The 20,289-nt window shown below is 34.4% G+C and overlaps 1 protein-coding gene across 4 annotated transcripts in view; it reads left to right on the top strand.

Moving 5' to 3' along the window:
* LOC106138977 (rho GTPase-activating protein 7) overlaps nt 1-20,289 on the top strand; it is a 269,079-nt gene that overhangs the window by 171,726 nt on the left and 77,064 nt on the right. Inside the window, exon 1 of one of the 4 annotated variants that reach the window (XM_060949883.1) lies at nt 17,650-18,057. The exons of the other annotated variants lie outside the window; for them this stretch is intronic. Within the exon in view, the coding sequence (XP_060805866.1) occupies nt 18,006-18,057 (52 nt within the window). The 5' untranslated portion in view covers nt 17,650-18,005. Of the gene's footprint in view, nt 1-17,649; nt 18,058-20,289 lie in introns of those variants that run through there. 4 annotated transcript variants of the gene reach the window in all.

The following is a 20,289-nucleotide window of genomic DNA, read 5'->3' as shown; positions in this document are numbered from 1 at the left end:
TTTCCCATGGATGTCGTAAAAGGTGACTGAGGGATAGGCTTATAAAATTGCGATCCATTTTTAGGCGATAGGCCAGCAACCTATCACTATTTGAATCCCAATTCTATCATTAAGCCAAATAGCTGAGCGTGGCGTATCAGTCTTTTCAAGACTATTGTCTCTGTCTACCACGTAAGGGATATAGCCGTGACTATCTGTATGTATCATTATTGTTATCCCCCAAGTTCAGTTCGTAAATCACGTGCTTATATGTTAAGCCGTAATAAAGGTGAGTTCACACCGGTCCTGTGCCGCGCACCCACCGTACTGTCATCGAGTTAATCCTTGTATGAAGGATGTTTGTCATTTATGTTATGTTTATTTTAAAGCGGTCTTTATTTGTTAAAAAAAAGGGTTAAGTGCGTGTCGGATAATGTGCGTCAAATTATCTAATACTACTGATTGCTAGCAAGTAGGCTTTAAGAATATACCTACTGAACTAGAGTACCGTGTGGTTCCCGGCACCAATACAAAAAGAATGGGACCACTCCATCTCTTTCCCATGGATGTCGTAAAAGGCGACTAAGAGATAGGCTTACAAACTTGGGATTCCTTTTTAGGCGATTGGCTAGCAACCTGTCACTATTTGAATCTCAATTCTGTCATTAAGCCAAATAGCTGAACGTGGCCATTCAAACTTTTCAAGACTGTTGGCTCTGTCTACCCCGCAAGGGATATAGACGTGGCCATATGTATGTATGTAGGAACTAGAGGACGTATTAATGAAAAATCCCATTTATTCTCGTTTAAGAGATATTTCAAGTCTCATCTTCCTCCCGGCTTTAGTCCCGGTTGCATCCTCACCGCTCTGGAGAGGAGCCCGGGGTATGCCTTTGACCATGGATCCTGGATTGGGTGAGTCAGGTTTTTACACGTCACTGGACAGCTATTGAGCTGAGTGTTGTCTGTGAGGATGTTACTCAGTAACTTTTTACTGAGTTTTTTTTTTATTTACAGATTGATATTTTTGTTATTTAACTACATTTTGACTTCACCATGAAGTTTGAGTCAGATATCTTCAACAATACAAAGTATTTTCAAAAAACCTATTTAATGTAATGCTTGTCACAGCAATAATAACTCACCTTAATCCTCAAAAAATAAAAACTTTTGTAGAAATAAAACCGCCTCCAATCCTTTTTTAAATTCGGTTTAATTTGTAAAACCTTCTCCTATGTATAACAAACACTTTCCTGAAAACCACATCAAAATCATCGTTCAGATAATCGCGGACATACCTACATATGTTCATATACGAGTATACATACAGGTCAAACTGAGAGCCACTTTTTTGAAGGCGTTTAAAACGAAACGCATTTAATTTCGATCAATTTAATCGGACTGAATCTCCGGCAGCCCGCCGCAGAGACGAGAACTTTTTGCTGCATTCTACTGCATAATGCAACGAGGCGCGACCTGCAGTCAGTGAGGATTTAAGATTATTTTATACTTCATTTTCAGATTGTTTTAAAATACGTTTTACTTTACTGTCAGTAAGTGTATGACAGTAGGTACAAGCTTATTTAGCGCTATCTTCAAAAAATGCCGTGTGCAAAGAATAGGACCACTCCATCTCTTTCCCATGGATGTCGTAAAAGGCGACTAAGGGATAGGCTTACAAACTTGGGACTCTTTTTCAGGTAATGGGCTAGCACTGTCACTATTTCAATCTCAATTCTATCATTAAGCCAAATAGCTGTACGTGGCCGCTCAGTCATTTCAAGACTGTTGGTTCTGTCTACCCGCAAGGGATATAGACCTATTCACGGACGACAGCCCGTAATAAACAAATACATAGTTATAAATATATAGAAAATATTTTTGTGCCGGAACATAGATGTTATGTAAAGTCAGGTCAGAAGTACATTATAACGACATGTTCGCACTGGAAGATTGACGAATGGGAATGAAGCAAAATACGAGTAATGCTGGGATCTGCCTATCCTTCTACGAAAAAGGAATGATTTGAATGTTGTAACGTCAATAAGTGATACCTTGTATCCAATTTTGAAAATAAATCTATTCTATTCTATTATATTCTTAACAACCCGACAACAATAACCCAAAGAAGAATAAGAAGAATCTCATAAAGTTTATAGTCTCATCCAGAAATGACTTTATTTGACCATAATTTATCATTACAAGTAAGTCTGGCCGAGCTAATAAATTTTAATCAAGATACTAAATAAAATGAAAGGTACGCTGACAGGGCAGTAAATTTAGCGGACGTAAAGCAAAGATTGTAAGTACACTTTGTGTGGTAACTACGGACTGAGTTGAATTGCATTGCGTTTTTATTTTAGGACATTCTTTATTTGCCGTGTGGTTCTCGGCACTAGTACAAAAAAGAATAGGTCCACTCCATCTCTTTCCCTTGGATGTCGTAAAAGGCGACTAAGGGATAGGCTTACTAACTTGATATTCTTTTTTAGGCGATGGGCTAGCAACCGTCACTATTTGAATCTCAATTCTATCATTAAGCCAAATAGCTGAACGTGGCCTATCAGTCTTTTCAGGACTGTTGGCTCTGTCTACCCCACAAGGGATATAGACGTGACTATATGTATGTATGTATGTAATTTCGTAATGTAGCCGAAGAAACGGTAATGCAATACAACAGTTAAAACAGACCAAATAAAATCCATTGTCTCAAGAAAAAAGTAATTTCGTAACTTATTCCTACGTACAGAGAATTCATTGAATTGAATGGACATACTTTAAGGACAGTTGAATGGAAAAATTGACCAAAAAGTGGTTGAGACCAAAAATGCCTCGTTCCGAATGTTTCAATGAAGTAATGGCGGGTCGTTGAACGGTTTCTGAACGGATGTTGAAGAACATTTTGATTGTGAATTGCATAAGAATTTTTGAGTCCAAAATTGATGTGAGAAGATTCAATTGAAATTCACCTTTTTGTGACATCAAGCGGTACTCGTGATTTAATTTTTGTAAAAGTGATGGATCCCGGCACCAATAGAAAAAAGATAATGACCACTGCATGTCTCACGGTTGTCGTTAAAGGCAACTAAAGGATAGGCTTATAAACTTGGTATTCTTCTTTTAGGCTCTTCTTGGTATTTTTATTTTTCATATATATTCATCACAAGCTCATCGCTTGTGATGAATATATGAATATATCAAGCTAGTTATTATTAAAAAAACTATTATAAAAAAGTCGAACACTGACTTAGGTTCAGAGGCATCATAACCACTACGCCATAGAACTTGATAAAAGCAAAAAAGATAAAAAAATATGTAGAGCTTGTGTTAAATTTATTACAATTTCAAATTGAATCGCTCGTTTATCGATTTAATTTCTTTGTTGTCTCACGATTTTAACGATTCTTACATTGTATCCTCGGCATCGAGATAGCGAATCGATTGCAATGGTAATTACTTTACAATTAAATATGTCATTTATTTGCAATTCATTTCGTCAATTACACGCCGGGAAGAGGATGGGCGTTTTTGCCGAGTAATGAATATTAATCGATTATTCGTGAAAAAATTAAGTCGAGACCAGTTGTGTGAATCGTTTCGAGAAGTGTTTATCGATAAATTATTGACTTTAAAGTGCTGTCCGTTACTGTTTTGTGATTATTAATTTTAATTCGAGATTTTATTTGCTTACAGAGTGGACAGAGCAAATTGTTACTAAACATAAAGGTCACGTTATATCGATAGGTTTATAATGTAATTGAATTTAAAAATGGTGTCATGTTGCAACTAGATCCTAAACTTAAAAGAGAAACATACTTTTATAAAGAAAAGCACACATTTATATATTTCGATCGCTATTTACTTACTATTAAATATAAAACGTACATTGCTTTTAATAAGTCTTAATTGATAGGTATATTACCTATCAATTAAGACTCTGCCCTTACACTGGTTTTATAATTTCAAAACATATTTTAAATCAAAAATAAGTTACGTATCTACACTTAAACACATCTTTGTCGAGCCCACTTCTTAGCCTTGAAATGATACGGCAAGCAGGCTAGCCTTTATGCCCTTTTCGGGATAACCGCATGCCTCCCGTTTTTGTGCATTACTGCATCCTGGTCTGAGTAACCTGGTTCATCTGGTTCCGATCGTTTTGGGACAATGGTTCCGTAGCTTATAAAAATTCTATTTTACGCATGTCTGCCTGCTTGTCTAGTTTTTATCTAAGTTATTATTAATTATATTGACTCGTGATAGAATATTTTCACTTTCTTCATAGAGTATATTTAAATTTCTCAACTTTAGGATTCATAGCTCAGAGTTAGGATGTGTGTTCACACACAGGGTGTTCACCCTATACGTCATAAAAATATTTTAAAGATTCTACACGAAAAGTAAAAGTGATTAACATAAAATTAATTTTAAAATCTATTTTAATCTGTAATACCAACTATATATGTATTTATTTTATTAATATAGGTTTTCAATTTGCAAACTACTTAATGATAGATCATGTAGTAACTTTTTCTGTTATTCTTATCATCTATTCACTCATACATTAATACATACCAAAAAAAATATTGCCAAACAATACGCCACACCTTTCCTATTGAAAAATCTGCGCGTGCGCAACTCTCACCCACACCGTGGCGGAACCGAACGCATCGGCTGCATTATTCATCCCTCATAGCGACACATTGTATTCTAATGACACTTTCGCTGAGAGCTTTCGCGGAAAGCTTGAAGGAGCTTTCTACATCCTGGTCTAGTATAATGTTTAACCCTTGGCGCAAAAACGACGGAGTATTATAAATTTTACGTGTCTGTCTGTGTCTCTGTAACTCCCGAACGGATGATAATTGAGACGATTTTGTTTTTTAATTAAATTAGTGGCTGCTGGCATACAATATCAGATTATATACTTAATTGTAACTCGCTCAATATAGATATTAAATTAACCTGCCCCATTCATGCAATTGAATGTGTAACAAAAGTCCAATACGGGTTAGGTTCCCCTGCCTTACCTTATAAGGAGCTAAGACGGGAGTCGGAAGACCAGCGCTGCTGATTGCTGTGTTCTTAACAGCCAGCATTATGCTGAGATGAAGCTCTTTTGGGCACTCCATTTATTTCGTACATTCTTGTATTTTTATGTTATTTTCTTTTTTTTTGAATGGTGTTCGTGGAATAAATATATTAAATATAATATAATATATTTTTTTTTTCGCGTCAAAACCTTACCCTTATCATAATAAAAGCTGTACTAGATTAATTATGACTTCCATGGGAAAGAGATGCAGTAGTCCTGTTTTAAGTCCGCCACTTCCCAGACTACAAAACAATAGGTAGCTGCATTCCTTAATCCTTCTTACTCGATAATACTATCACCTAATAAATGAAGTACGGATAGCAGTATCGGGCGCTACCACGATTTCTCGCACTCGTGACGCTGGCGCCCTCTGTTATCGCGGTGACAAATCACAACACGGGTTACTAATAACAGCAAGGATATTTTATCTATCGAGAATTGTTGGTGGTGCTACCATTGGTTTTTATTTATTTATTTATGAAGACAGAAAAATTCGAGAATGATAATCGCAAGAACAAAATTACATAGGTACTGCTTTTTTTCTAAATTTTTTGTATCTAAAGTTCTTGTTTTGTAGAAAACTATCTAGGTATATATATGTTTCTATATTTGTATGTTTTTTTTTGTAGTTATTAAACTATAAAAGAATCATTGAAATATGCTACTTTTTTTATTCTATCTAGAGAAAAATCGGAAATTGTAGTTTTCTCCTTAATTTTGTTAAATTGTTTCCTTTGACAAAGTTATGCGGAGAAGATGTCAGTTGTTGTTGTTGATGTAGCTACATCGTATACATACCATATAATAATGACATGACCTCCACGTTTAGAATCCTACTCACAAGTAAATCCAGATTTCCTCCAATAGTTTGTGCAGACGAAACCTGAATGTTTATTTATTACGTTATAAGATTTTAAGAACGAAACTCGCTTTCGACACTTCGAGTTACCATAGTAATGTCTTTCCAATCTACAGTAAACAGTATCGCACCTCATGCTTCCGTGAGAGCTACCGTGCCCAGCGCTGGGAATCGTTGGGCCGCTGACGTAATATTAGGGCGTCAGTCCATCACTGCGTATTTGCTATGCTATACATGAAAGCTATGGTCATGCGATGATGAAAAAGTCTTTGTTTATGTTGCTTCTCTATACTTTGAACTTGACATGATTTTATATTTCGTATTTTCTACGGTAAATTTCCGTTACGTTTGTAACATAGCAATATTGTATTTTGAATAATTTCATCAGGGCATTCGTGAATAAGTGTATGCGTAATATTTTTTTAAATCTGCATACAGTAAATTGTACAAAAAAGTAAAATGAAATATTTTTAAAATTTTCACATACATATGTACATGTTGCTTTAGAAGAAAGCTTATTGAACCTGTTTACCTTTTATTGAAGTCAGATTACAAAAAATGTAAAGCTAATCTCACCAACGCAACTACTGGAGTGGTACCTTTACTTACGATTACGAGTGAAAACATTCGATTCTGATTACAATAGTCATTTATCAATCGATTGTTTTTTGAGTGGTCATTACGCTCAGGTTTCTATTTGAAGAGACGGCCATTTATTAAGTATTGTTAGTCTATTCATCAATATTGTAACTGATACATGGATGACATCTTATTGATGTGTTAGTTGTACTATTTTTATAAGGAAAAATTAGAAGTGAGATTGGACGCGGCTCCTTTCGAGATTGGAAATAGTTGATTAAAACTTCGATGAAGACTTTTAATTGGGTTTATTTACTTATAAATTTAGCGTATTCAAAATTTGCGATGAGTCAGAAGAAAGTCACATTAAAATAATAAAGTACTAATTTTAATTAGATGTTTTAACTATTCAATGTTATTGAACATCAAAATTATGTGTCTTCTGTCTAGAAATTTTAAGTATGTTTATTTTTATGTCTATGGCATACACAAAGTTTTATACTCGTAGACTAATAAATTGTGATGTTCAAAAATTTTGAGACGTTTGAAATTTTGCAATTAATTTATTTTTAGGAGAAGTATTAAATCAAAATTAAACTATTCAGTTTAAATGAATATTGAATATGACAGAAGCTTCCATCAACTATCTTCCGGTATTATTTTTCCATTGTTCTTAAAGCCGCTTTCATGATAGTGCAGCTATTGTTCAAAATGTTCAAATACATCTTATCGATGATTTACTCAATCATAAATGTGTGGGACATATTACAGTATATAAACGTAAATAATTATTTATCTATACTGATATTATAAAGCTGAAAAGTTTGTTTGTTTATTTAAATGCGCTAATCTCAGGAACTACTGGTTCGAATTGAAAAATTCTTTTTGAGTTGAATAGACCATTTATCGAGGAAGGCTTTCGGCTATATAACATCACGCTGCAACTATAAGAAGCAAAGAAATAATGGAAAATGTGAAAAAACGGGGAAAATTATTCATCCTTGAGGGCTTCAATGATGCCCGAATTAACTATTCCACGCGGACGAAGTTGCGAGCACAGCTAGTTAACTTATAAATAGTCATCTGTATTATTCTGTATTTCTCGTTGCATCCCTAACTCTAAACATGTTTAGTCGAAACTTTACTAAACATGTTATTCGGAATTCCCGCGAAATTTAAATTTTCGTTTTAAGCGGGCCGTCTCTAGTAAATAAATTAAAAACAATGGGTTGTCCTTACTCTATTATAAAAAAAAGAATTAATACAATACAAAAATTGGACGTATCTCAATAAGGAACGATCTCTTCTGTCAACCATCTGCAAGATAATTTAAAAGTGAACAATCATAATTATAGTAAAGTTTTATGTAAAGAAGAAAGGGAAGAGCCTTAAATATGGAAGTGAAAGGTTTAAGAAATAGGGGAAGACTGAAAAAGGAATGAATGGACGGCGTAAAGGATAGTATGAGGAGAAAGGGAGTGACCAGTGAGATGGCAATTGACAGAAGTAATTGGAAAAAACTAACATAGTGTGCCGACCCCGCGTAGAAAGTGGGAAAAGGTAACGACAAAGAAGAAGTAAAGTTTTATGTAAAATAAGAAAAAACAACTAAAACATATTATGAAATCTTAAGTACTAGACAAATGCAACATACATTCGTGTATATGTGTATGGTATGCGAAGCTCAAACAACGATTCGCGATCATGTCGTAAGTGCGATTGCGTTAATATGTTTGTGCGACGGTTCCAGTAACAAGCGGTAGCGACAAAATTAAAAAAAGTAAATAAAAATTCTATTTAAAACTATAGAATTTTCAATAATAAAATAGTTACTATAAAAGAGATACGTACAAGTGAATTTGATGTCGCAACAGATGATTACTATTGTATATTATAAAACTAATTTGACACTGAAAATTGTGTGCGGTGTAATGCGTAATACGTAATATGTAATGTAATGAGTACTCGTATAATGACGACACAATGTTCTTTAAGTTTCATGTACATGCAATATTTCTTTTTTTAAATTCTATGGTTACTTGTTACTTTAAGATTATTGTAAGTATGTACGTTATTATGAGTGTTAATGTTTATGGCCCTCCTAATTAAATTGAAATGCTTAAAAGATTTTTTTCTTTATTTATAAATTTATACACACTCATAATTATGATCATGCTTCAGTCCTACAGAGTAAGTAGATTTTTCGTTCGACTGCAAACCAAGTCTCAAGCTCAGTCAAGAAAACTGCCCTAGCGGAGCTAGCATGACACGCGCTACGCCGTTTCTATCGCGCGATAAACTAACGCTGTCTCGTTTAACGTCATAACAAAAAGCGAAACAGCGATAGTTTATCGCTGGTGCCATACTAGCCCTGGTGTTCTATTAAATTCCTAATTCTGATGTAATTTGAATTTTATCACACGTACCGCTTATCACTTGCACCACACACATGATGTCACTCATCTCGAGTGTTTACTCATGTGTAATCTGCTTTTAGAGCTGAATTTAAAGAAACGACCTCATCGAGTATGACTTGTGCTGTGAATGGTTTAGATAACCTTATCAACTGAACTGTTATTGTTGCCATATTGTAAATGTATGTTGTAAATGTATGTTTATTTTTAGCTAGCTAGCTTCTCAGTAATACGGGAGTGCCAATCATGAACCTACGTACAATGGTCAAAAAATAAAAATACGTTTAACGAAATATGGTAAAAAAGTTACACAAAGATGTTTAGTTAGCTATCTAACTAGATATCTTACTTTTTTCTTATGTATACAATATAAATATCATAAGCATTTCGCTTGAGGTCTTCCGCCTTACTTCCATGAGAATCCTGACAACTTTCTACATTACTTCCTTAGGTCCAATCTATCTAGTATAAGTAATTCAATTGACGGCCTCTGTGGCATAGCAGTAGTGCCTTAGTCTGTGACACCGGTACGCCCGGGTTTGAATCCCGGTCAGGGCATGATGAGAAACGAACAAGTATTTAATATAAAATATAGTATCGTTAAGATTGAAGCTCGTAACACAAATGTCAAACTTACTTCAAAGCTAACTCAATCTGTGTAATATGTCTCGTATATATTTATTTATTTAACTCTATGCCAAAGTTAAAAAAAAACCGTTCATTAGTCTTTGAATTGTTCGTTACAAATAAAAATACAAATCTCTTCTCTTTATATTTAAGAATATATTATCTTCAAGATCTCAATAAAATACATAATGCATCATAACATTAGAAATTTATTGAGTGATGAAACATCTGTCAGAATTAGCATGCGCCCACGCAGCCCTGTGGCATGGGCCCACACCGTAAACTTATTCGCAGTGTAACGATATTATTAACTATTTATTGTTAATGCGCTTGCGCAATCGCTATGATATTCATCCATTCCATATCTATAAACGAGTATGTAGAACATATATTTTTTCCCCTGCGTAAAAAAGGCGTGATTTTATGTATGTATGCATGTACGAGTTTGTATATATATTTTTTGTAAAGAACTTTACTTTACTTAAAAACTACCCGACCGATTTTGGTGATATTTGGCACAGAGACGGACAAAACCTCCCAACATATGCTACTGTTTAATATAAATGTAACCTGAATATTTGAAGCCTGTAGCGGAAATATCCCTATGATTAGATATTAAGTACAGATGTCCCGATTTTCTTTGATGGCGAAATATAAATAAAATATATACACATAAGTTCAAGACAAGTGATAAGGAAAATTATCACAACTATACTTTGAGAACCTCGTTTTTTAATTCGGTTAAAAATTAATTAAGCTCATTTTGGAAAACATAACAATTAAACAGCATGTATTCTGACTGATTGGTTGACAATTTTAAAAAGAGTTTTATACATATTTTCATAAGGTACATATTTAATTGTTTGTTATGGCTTCGTTGGTGGTATAAAATTACAACTAATTAGTTTGGTAATAAAACTTATAAAAGGAAGGAATTAATTAATAACGATCTCATTGAATGATACAGGATTCTCGTAATTATGAAATTAATGTTCCGTTGAAGTTAACCTATGTGTAACCGGAGGTTCTCATATTTTCGATTTATTTTAACGATTTCATGCCTTAACTAGTTAATTGATTTGTTGAACTTTGGCTTTTTTATTTATATTACTAAGGAATTCTAGACTTTTTCCCAAAACATCGCTACCGTAACCTATGCTTCTTTTGCAGATGTAATTAAAAAAGCTGTGCGAAATTTCACCAAAACTAATTTATTCACTTTTATACTAGTTTTAACTACATTCGTTACAAACTTAACTAAGAATCGTTCCCTTTTTATAAACTTAAAAGGTAAAAAATCTATGACTTTTAAAGGAACGCGTCACCAAAGTAGTTTTAATCAAAAACAACTTTAAAAATAACCATGTTATTCAAAAGGTCAAATTTAATGACAACGATTTTATCAAAACAAAAAAAAAGATAAACGAATGACTCACAAATTAGGATCAATTTCAAAACATGATGATATCAGCCGTGATTTAGATAAGGCTGCGTGACATCATTTTACACTGCACGTAGATTCAGCGTTTTTATAGTGTTAAAAATCAATATATATCACTACACATTATAACTTCTCTCTTACTGTAACTCTGTATGTATGCGCTAACCTCGAAAAGTTGTAAGATCATCGTCGAATGTTGATAACTGCATTAAAAAATAAGTTAGTCAAATCACTCAAAGGTGAAACCAGAGGTATGTATAAATAAAACCAAATTATGTCACTTTCATCAAGTAACCGTAAGTCGACCCGAGGAAATTGCTGTATATTAAGCCTTACCGGATATATGATCAGAATTTATTTCGAAATATACATACATACATACATGACATCTAGATAATAAAAAAAAAATAATAAAAAAAAGACCTAACCTAACCAAGTAAAACATTGGCCAACTAGTTTGAATTGTATCAAATTGCAAACAAACTAGAAAGCCAAATAAACACTTAAAACATATGTGACATAATAAACCAAAAGATTAAACAAATAAAATTAATAAAAATAACCCTTGAACAGGTATAAAAAGAAACCCTTGAAGAGGTATAAAAAAAATCCTTGAAGAGGTAACAAACAAACAAAAAACATATAAACTTAATTTTGCATTAATATAAGTTAAGACAAATTACTAATTTAGTTCGGAGAATAAAGGACGTCCTGGCAAAAGATCAGGTCAAGAATACCCGAAACAGAGCTTGCATGAAAAATGTGTTATGAATGTGGATGAAGCGAACGAAGTAAGCAGTGGCAAGTGGAAAGATGTAGTCTCTGCCTACCCTCCGGGACAACATACATACATACATATGGTCACGTCTATATCCCTTGCAGGGTAGACAGAGCCAACAGGCTTGAAAAGACTGAATGGCCACGTTCAGCTATTTGGCTTAATGATAGAATTGAGATTCAAATAGTGACAGGTTGCTAGCCCATCGCCTAACTAAGAATCCCTAAGTTTGTAAGCCTATCCCTTAGTTTTACGACATTCATGAGAAAGATGAAGTGAAACGGAGTGGTCCTATTCTTTTTGTATTGGTGCCGGGAACCACACGGCACAAAGGCGTGATTTTATGTATGTATGTATGTATGTAGTCAGTTTGGATTGGGATAGTACAACCCACATTAACTGTCATATTTATTAACTGTTGAAAAATCAAAACATGCCCATTGTTTGGAGCAAGCGCATTAGTATACCAAGGTCTGTCCAGTTTAACATTATTTATGAGAGTCATACATTTCCATACGTTCAAAATTCAATTACGCAAAATAGCAATGCAATTGCACTCGCTGACTCACTGTGCCTCGTTTACATCTAAATAGTTACTTGACTATTCTACTTAACACTTAACTTACAACCCTTTTTAGGAAGACTTTAGGCTATATAACATCACGCTGCAACTAGAAAGGAACAAAGAAATAAATGAAAATATGTAAAAAAAAACGGGGAAAATTATTCATCCTTGAGGGCTTCAATGATGCCCAAAATAACTATTCCACGCGGACGAAGTCGAGGGCTTAGCTAATATATTATAGCTACGTAGTATATCCACTTGCCACGAAAGCTGCACTCGTAGCATGGCACGCGCGATAATCTATTGCTGTCCCGCTTTACGTCACAATAAATAGTGAAACAGCGATAGTTTATCGCGCGATAAAAACGGCGTCGCGTGTGGCGAACCACGGGTGCAGCATACGTCTTTTGTTTCGTTCACATTTATCAAGCTCTTCATGCAAGCTCGTCAGGTCCAAGGCGCCCTTGATGTAACCTTTGACTAGACAACACATCTCCAATTTTGATGAAGGTAGTGTTCGTCTTGACCTTTCCCTCTTAGCGTTCAATTTACATAATGTACTTATATAAAACATACATACATATGGTCACGTCTATATCCCTTGCGGAGTAGACAGAGCCAACAATCTTGAAAAGACGGCCACGTTCAGCTATTTAGCTTGATGATTGAATTGAGACTCAGATAGTGACAGGTTGCTAACCCATCGCCTAAAAAAGAAATCCCAAGTTTGTAAGCCTATCCCTTAGTCGCCTTTTACGATAACCATGGAAAAGAGATGGAGGGGTTCTATTCTTTTTTGTATTGGTGCCGGGAACCACACGGCACACTTATATAAAATTTCTAACAATTTTTGCCTTTTGTATTCTAAGACTTTTTTCATAACACTTTCATATAAAATAACTAAGTCGGAGGAGACACATTTTATTTAGCCATAAAGAAACATTAACAAGGATATTTAAGGTGAGGCGCCGTCCTTCCATCCCATCTTCTCCATAAACCTGGCTCGGCTTTTACGACTCTCCCGACTGGCACTAAAGAGAAAAACTACGATTCCATTGCTTCGTCATACGTGTTTCCGTTGCATTATCCACAGGAGTGTTTCACGGCCCGAGGTCGGCCTATGAACCTATAATTAAAAACTTATTAGAGAAAATTAAAATATTTCATACATACCTACATACATATTGTCACGTCTATATCCCTTGCGGGGTAGACAGAGCCAACAGTCTTCAAAAGACTGAATGGTCACATTCAGCTATTTGGCTTTATGATTGAATTGAGATTCAAAATATTAAAATATTTCTTAACAAATTTTATACTCACACATTAAACACAAAAGCATTTATTAAGTTTTTAACATTTAATTTATAGACCAAAAGCGCGGTGTCCACCAAAGACCAGGTAACAACATGAATCGGTATTACATGCCAATGTTAGGGTCGGCTGTCAGCTGTCACATTGTAACATTGTTTTCTGAGAGATAATATCCCAATTTTTTTCAACAGACACTACATATAAATTCAGTAGTTTTAAAACTTTACTGTAAAAAATGGAAATACCTAGTAAAGTTATAAAAAAAAAGTATTTTCAAATTTTTATCTAAAAATCAGTTAGTCTTAAGCTACGGATTGATACCTTAAGTATTCTTTACGAGTTGTTTAAAATTCCTGCGCTTAGCAAATGAAATGTTGTAAAGTAATCAATGACCTCTGTTAGACGAACCCGGATGAACAAAACAGATAAAATTTCGTACTGTACGAGTTAGACGAGGGAAGAATAAGATATCTTTACACAAGTTTGTTGGCTGGTCAGTGTATCACGTGTATTGGAACGTGGATTACGGAATCAAGGAAAAAGTTGATGAGAATTTTATTAAGGATCTGTCTACCAGTCTCCTTCTATTCTTGGTGTCTTTTTGCTTGACCCTTTTTGATAGAAATCGAAATATTGTCTTGTAAAATGTTAATGACGAAATCGATTTAGTGGTTGAGAAGTCGGTTCAATCAAACCGGGGTACAGGTTTAAATCCTACTTCGAACATGTACCGATTACTCGTTCCTAAGTAACCTACATTAGTTTGATTACTAACCGATCTTACGGCGAGTTAAACATCCTCAGGAAACCTGTACTAACTGAAGATCCTACGGTGAGGGTAAACATCAAATCAAATCAAATGAAATCAAATCAAATCAAATCATTTCATTTACTTGTTAGAATACAATTTTTACAATCAGATGGTCACGATATAATTAAGTACATGCATTCTGCCTTATAATCAGGCGTACAAATAGTGATCTAATCATCGTGAGAAACCTGCACATTCAGACGACTGGATGTGTATGTGTAACCATGATCGATCCAATACGGGTTAGGTTCCCCTGCAGAGGTTACGGAGGCCAGGCGGAAGTCGCTTCATGTCAAAACCTGACTTACCCAATCCAAAATCTTGATGGTAAATTACACATTCCCCTATTGGGTCGGAAAATATTCCAAAATAAAAAAGGCGACTAAAGGATTGGCTTATTAACTTGGAATTCTTCTTTAAGGCAATGAGCTAGCAACCTGTCACTATTTGAATCTCAATTCTATCATTAAGCCAAACAGCTGAACGCGGCCTATCAGTCTTTTCAAGGTTTTTGGCTCTGTCTACACCGTAAGGGATATAGACGTAATTATATGTATGTATGTATGTAATAGTCCAAAATCCGCTCTCAAGACATGGCTTTTCATATAATCTCCGTGACATATATATGTATGTCACATCGTTCATTCATGCCAAATTGTTATCTTTTTATTACGTTGATAACTTTATCTCAGTAATTAGTCCAGATGTTTATATTTGTAATGTAATTACAGCTTGTTTTTTTTTTTATAATTATCATAAGTTTTGGTTACACAATGATCTCAATATGAGAAAAATAGTGATTGTAATGTATTCAGCCGTATATTTTTATAATTTCTCGCTCTTATCTTGGCGCGTTATCAGTTGCACCCTTCGCCAATATGCTTCGGGGCCACTTCGAATTCAAATATTTTATTCGTTTCTATATGTATGATTATGGGCATTTCAAACATATCTTATTAATACAATTATTGTCATTACTATTGGTTTCACAACATTGGTTGTGGTCAAATAAATAAGCAATAACAAACTGCACTGCAGCACTTTTTTCGATAACGTTCACAATTATCCAAACTTAGAATTGTAATAGAAATGTGGACGAGAGAGAAAACATTGTTATGAATAATTGATTTAACTGAACTTTAAATAATGCAATTACATATATTTTTGAATTTGTAATAGTTTCAATACTTGGCTATACATACATACATAAAATCACGCCTTTTTCCCGGAGGGGTAGGCAGAGACTACCTCTTTCCACTTACCACGATCTCTGCATACTTCCTTCGCTTCATCCACATTCATAACTCTCTTCATGCAAGCTCGGCGGTTTCGGGTAGTGTTGACCTGACCCTTTACCAGGATGTCTATCAATACTGGCTATTAGAGGCATGATTACCCCTCTAGGGAAGAGGTGTTACGTTATGTAAAGATGTATGTAAGATCCACCGAATTACGAAAACTAGAAATCGCCGATGACTAAATCAAGCCATAATCGATGACTCAGGTTCTGTGAATCAATAACCACTGATTTTAGTACCAGTAAGTACGCTTATTTAGTGCCGCGTGACTAAAATCGCAGGAAAATGCATGGTTAATCTCAAAACTCAAGGATTCATCTAAATATATTTTTCCTCTTAAGACTTAAATGACTTAACGTAGGTATTTAATGTTATTTATTTTTTCAATTAAGAAACGATACTTCGTTTAAACTTACATACATACAAATGATCACGTCTATATCTCTTACGTAGTTGACAGAGCCAACAATCTTGAAAAATCTATTAGGACAAGGCCAACTGTACTACTCAATAATTAAATTGAAATTCAATTAGTGAAAGGGTTGCAAACCCATAGCCTAAAATAATTCCAAGTTACAAGCCCCTCCCTTGATTGGCTTTTGCAATGCAATGCATAGAAAGAGAAGCAGTTTGAAATACACTATGTTTTTTTCTTCTTTATCAGACCAGTATTAAAGTGAAATAAGTCTTACAACCACAAATTAATACCATTGGTCCAATTGACTTGCATACAACTTCAGACCGATAACAATATGACACAACTTGTCAACAGGCCTTGCCACAGAAATCGGAATAATACAAGACGATAGAAATGCCACTTTGCACTTGAAATTATAAGAATGTAATGAATGAATTTTATCGTATGCAGTTTTCAGTGCAGTTGTAAATCTGTTGAATAAATCTGAGAATTGAAATGCAAAAAAAAATCTTCATTACGAAGCAGACCGAGGGAACAGTGTCGTAAAGACTGAAAGTTCAATTGGATGTTGATGATGGAATTGAGATTCAGATAGTGACAGGTTGCTAGCCCATGGCCTTAAAGAAAAATCCCTTATTTATTGGCCTTTCCCTTTATTGACTTTTACAATTTGCATGGAAAGAAAAGCAGCATGATTTTATTTCGGTAGCAGGCCAGCACAGAAGCATGTACTAGATAAATGTACCACTTCTGTAATCTTACATGATTCCGAACTCTATAAAGTATCCCCTCCGTAGCCGACGCAAGACAATTATAACTTGTTGAATGACAGCACCGATAACTGCAGCTCTAAATATTTTCCTTAATTTTTAAAGTCATTCGTTGGTTGAGGACTGGGATGTGTGTTCAAATGGAGAAGGTATTTGTCTATTTAATGTAATTGAGATGTAACTCACTAGGTTTCTTATATATTATGTTTGTTGTATAAATTTTTCGTTCTGATATCTTGTTAAATTCGAATTTTTGGTAGTTTATATCTGCTATGAAAAATATCTGATTTGGAAAAAGTTGAATATACCAAGAAAACTGACGATTAAATGTATGTTTTATACCTATTTCATCATTTCGGTTATTTTTCTGTATCCCAGTTTCGCAACCTTTGAAGTCAGCTTATAACCACGACACAGAAGTGAAAAAGTTAATAATCCCCAGTTTACCACTCACCATACTAAATAAGTTATATTACATAAACGAGAGTAACAAAGGATTTTTTTCTTTGCGAACAATTAAATTCTTTGCGAACAATTAAATCTTATATATCGTCTCAAGAAAGCGCATCCAACTCTTCCTACGCATCGCCAGCGGCATTATCGCTGACGCGCCCGGCGATTAAAGGGCGCTCTAACGAGCACACTTGATAACGCACTGATAAGTAATCTCAGTCTACCGCGACTCCTCCACAATTCACTTGCTTTTTCTAACATCCATGTACGCGTTCGCTTTTTTAAATTTAAAGAGCGTTTTCTTTTTAATTACATCGTTTTCAGCCAGTGTTTGAAATTCAAATGACTATCAATTTCTTTTTTATTTTCAATGAATATTAATCGTGATGTGATCAATAAAATCTCACGTTAATAACTGTTACGGTAGCCAATGAAGTAGCCGCCATGATTTTTCCGTAGCTGTTGCGTAAACAGTCGAAAACGTGTTAATTTTTGTACAGTTGTTAATAAGCTCGCGATCGAATTTCTTAAGAAAGTTGAGTGATTCAGTGCCGACGGGCGCGCAGTTAGTTCTGTGTCGATAAAAATCTAGTGGTCGTTAAAAATGTCGATGTGTAGCATGAGTGTTCCTAATTTGAGTGTTGATCAAATTACAGGTAACTTTTTTTTTATTAGTTCGTTTAGCTAACTTGGTTCTAATTTCGAAAACTAACTGGCATGTTTTGTTTTGTGTTGTACGCGGGAAAATTCCGGTGTTCAGGAAAAGAGTAGGTACTTTTAATATTTTACGTTACGTTTTACGTTATATTTTTTTATGAAGTATTTTTAGTAAAATTAAATTAACCGCGAACAATTATTTCATATTTATATAATAATAGAAAGTTGCATTAATTTTTTCGGTGAGTTTTGTTTTCCTAATAACCACGCCCATTTTACCTATATATCAATCTCCGAAATTCTATGACATTTGATGGAGGACCTTTACAAGAAATTAACCAAAGATAATTACCTACATTTATTATGGTATCACACAAATATTAATAGTACTCCATAATTTATTTTAAGATGGATTGTACAGATTTTTATATATTTCCTTTATTTATATCAAAACTTAGCTTAATTCGCGACTTTTCGAATATTTAATTCGACGATACGCGAAAAAAGTCGCGTATATTTTTTTCATAGGCTAAGGCTCGTCTTTCACTAAAGCGAAGAAGACACATAGGGCTCCACATTAGATGTGAAAATAACAAAATCTGATTGAACTTATATTATATTATTAAGAGTATATTGGTTATTAAAAACACATCTCGTCTCCTCTCCACTTCGGTGGAAACTGGACCTGACCGGTACCTCGCAACTTTGTACCTGACACCTGATGTACTTGATACCTACAACAAATCACAGTATGATATATGAATGAGTTCCAACATTACGACATAAACACACGACTTTTATAGCTGTTGTATACAGTAGCCAAATGTGGGTTGTGAGTGGGTGGTGTTCACTTCTATCAGAAATCTGTCTTGGACGAGGAAAATAATTAATTAAAATTAACAAGGCATTCTCTGCCAGTCGAACCGTAAAAAATATGTCGTCTTGTATATTATTCTTGTATATTATGAGTGGATTTGCCCAAATTTACATACATATGGCCACGTCTATATCCCTTGCGGGGTAGACAGAGCCAACATTCTCGAAAAGACTGATAGGCCACGTTCAGCTGTTTAAAATAATTAGGTATGTAACTTAAATTCTTAGTCAGGTCGCAAAGATTTTTTTTTTGTAATGTTTAATTCTGTAGAACTGTAGGTAGTAAATGGGAGGAATTTGTAAAAAGTAAAGCACTTTTTCTATAGCGAAAAGTTCTTGACAAAATGGTACCAGTTCGTTAGATTTTTTTAAATAAGACTAGAACTCCCTGACAAGTCTAGTTAACTATAAATTAACATCCCAAATGTAAATAAACAATATCTGTAATATCCTAAACTCTATCTTTAAAACTATTTGTCAGATCAGATTAGACATAATCTGAAATGATTTGACTTCACAGCAAGCAAGGTCAGGTCCACTTGAAAGGAAGTAACTCATATGACCATGGAAGGTGTGTCCATAAATCCATCTAATCTCTGCAGTCTGGCAGTAATCCGTATAAATCTGAATAATTGGGCAGTTTTATTACGTTTTTACCAACTACCTACCATTTGTTGGATCTTATTCTATATTGTTCTTCCTTTGGTACCTACTATAAATTATAGTATTATACTGCCGTGTGGTTATTTTTGTATGTCATAAAAGGCGACTAAGGGATAGGCTTACTTGGGATTCCTCTTGTAAGCGTTGGGCTGGCAACCTGTCACTATTTGAATCTCAATTCCATCATAAAGCCACACTGATGAATTTGGCGTCTTTCGCGCCAAATACCAAATTCTTTATTAATTTAATTATCAAATTCCTTATGTGGTATAGTGGTGCACTAAGTGAATTTCCTACTAAGTGCACTACCAGTGCACTAATTGAAAGAAAAATCACGGGAACGGGAATTACCGTGATTTTTCTTTCAACGCGGGCGTAACCAAGGGCGTCTTCTAGTTTATTTATAGAAGAGCTTTTCTTATTGTTTCTTTTGAACTCATCTAACTTAGTTACTTACTATAGTAGTAGTTTTAATTTGTTCACATACATTATATTTATTTCACCTTGGTGAACGTCTTACTAAAAGACAGTTCCGTTAAGCGTTATCTTAACAATATTTATTTGTATAATCAGACCGTTCCGTATAAAAGAATCATAAGACTTATACATTATTAATAAGACTCATTTATTATTTATGAATTTCGATGTTTGTCAAAGTTGAGTCGCATTAAAATAAAGAACACTTTTTATCT

Source organism: Amyelois transitella, chromosome 20 (genome assembly GCF_032362555.1).
Source record: "Amyelois transitella isolate CPQ chromosome 20, ilAmyTran1.1, whole genome shotgun sequence".
NCBI classification, from domain to species: Eukaryota; Metazoa; Arthropoda; class Insecta; order Lepidoptera; family Pyralidae; genus Amyelois; species Amyelois transitella.
The sequence above is the reverse complement of the archived record's forward strand: the minus strand, read 5'-3'. Positions and strand labels throughout refer to the sequence as shown.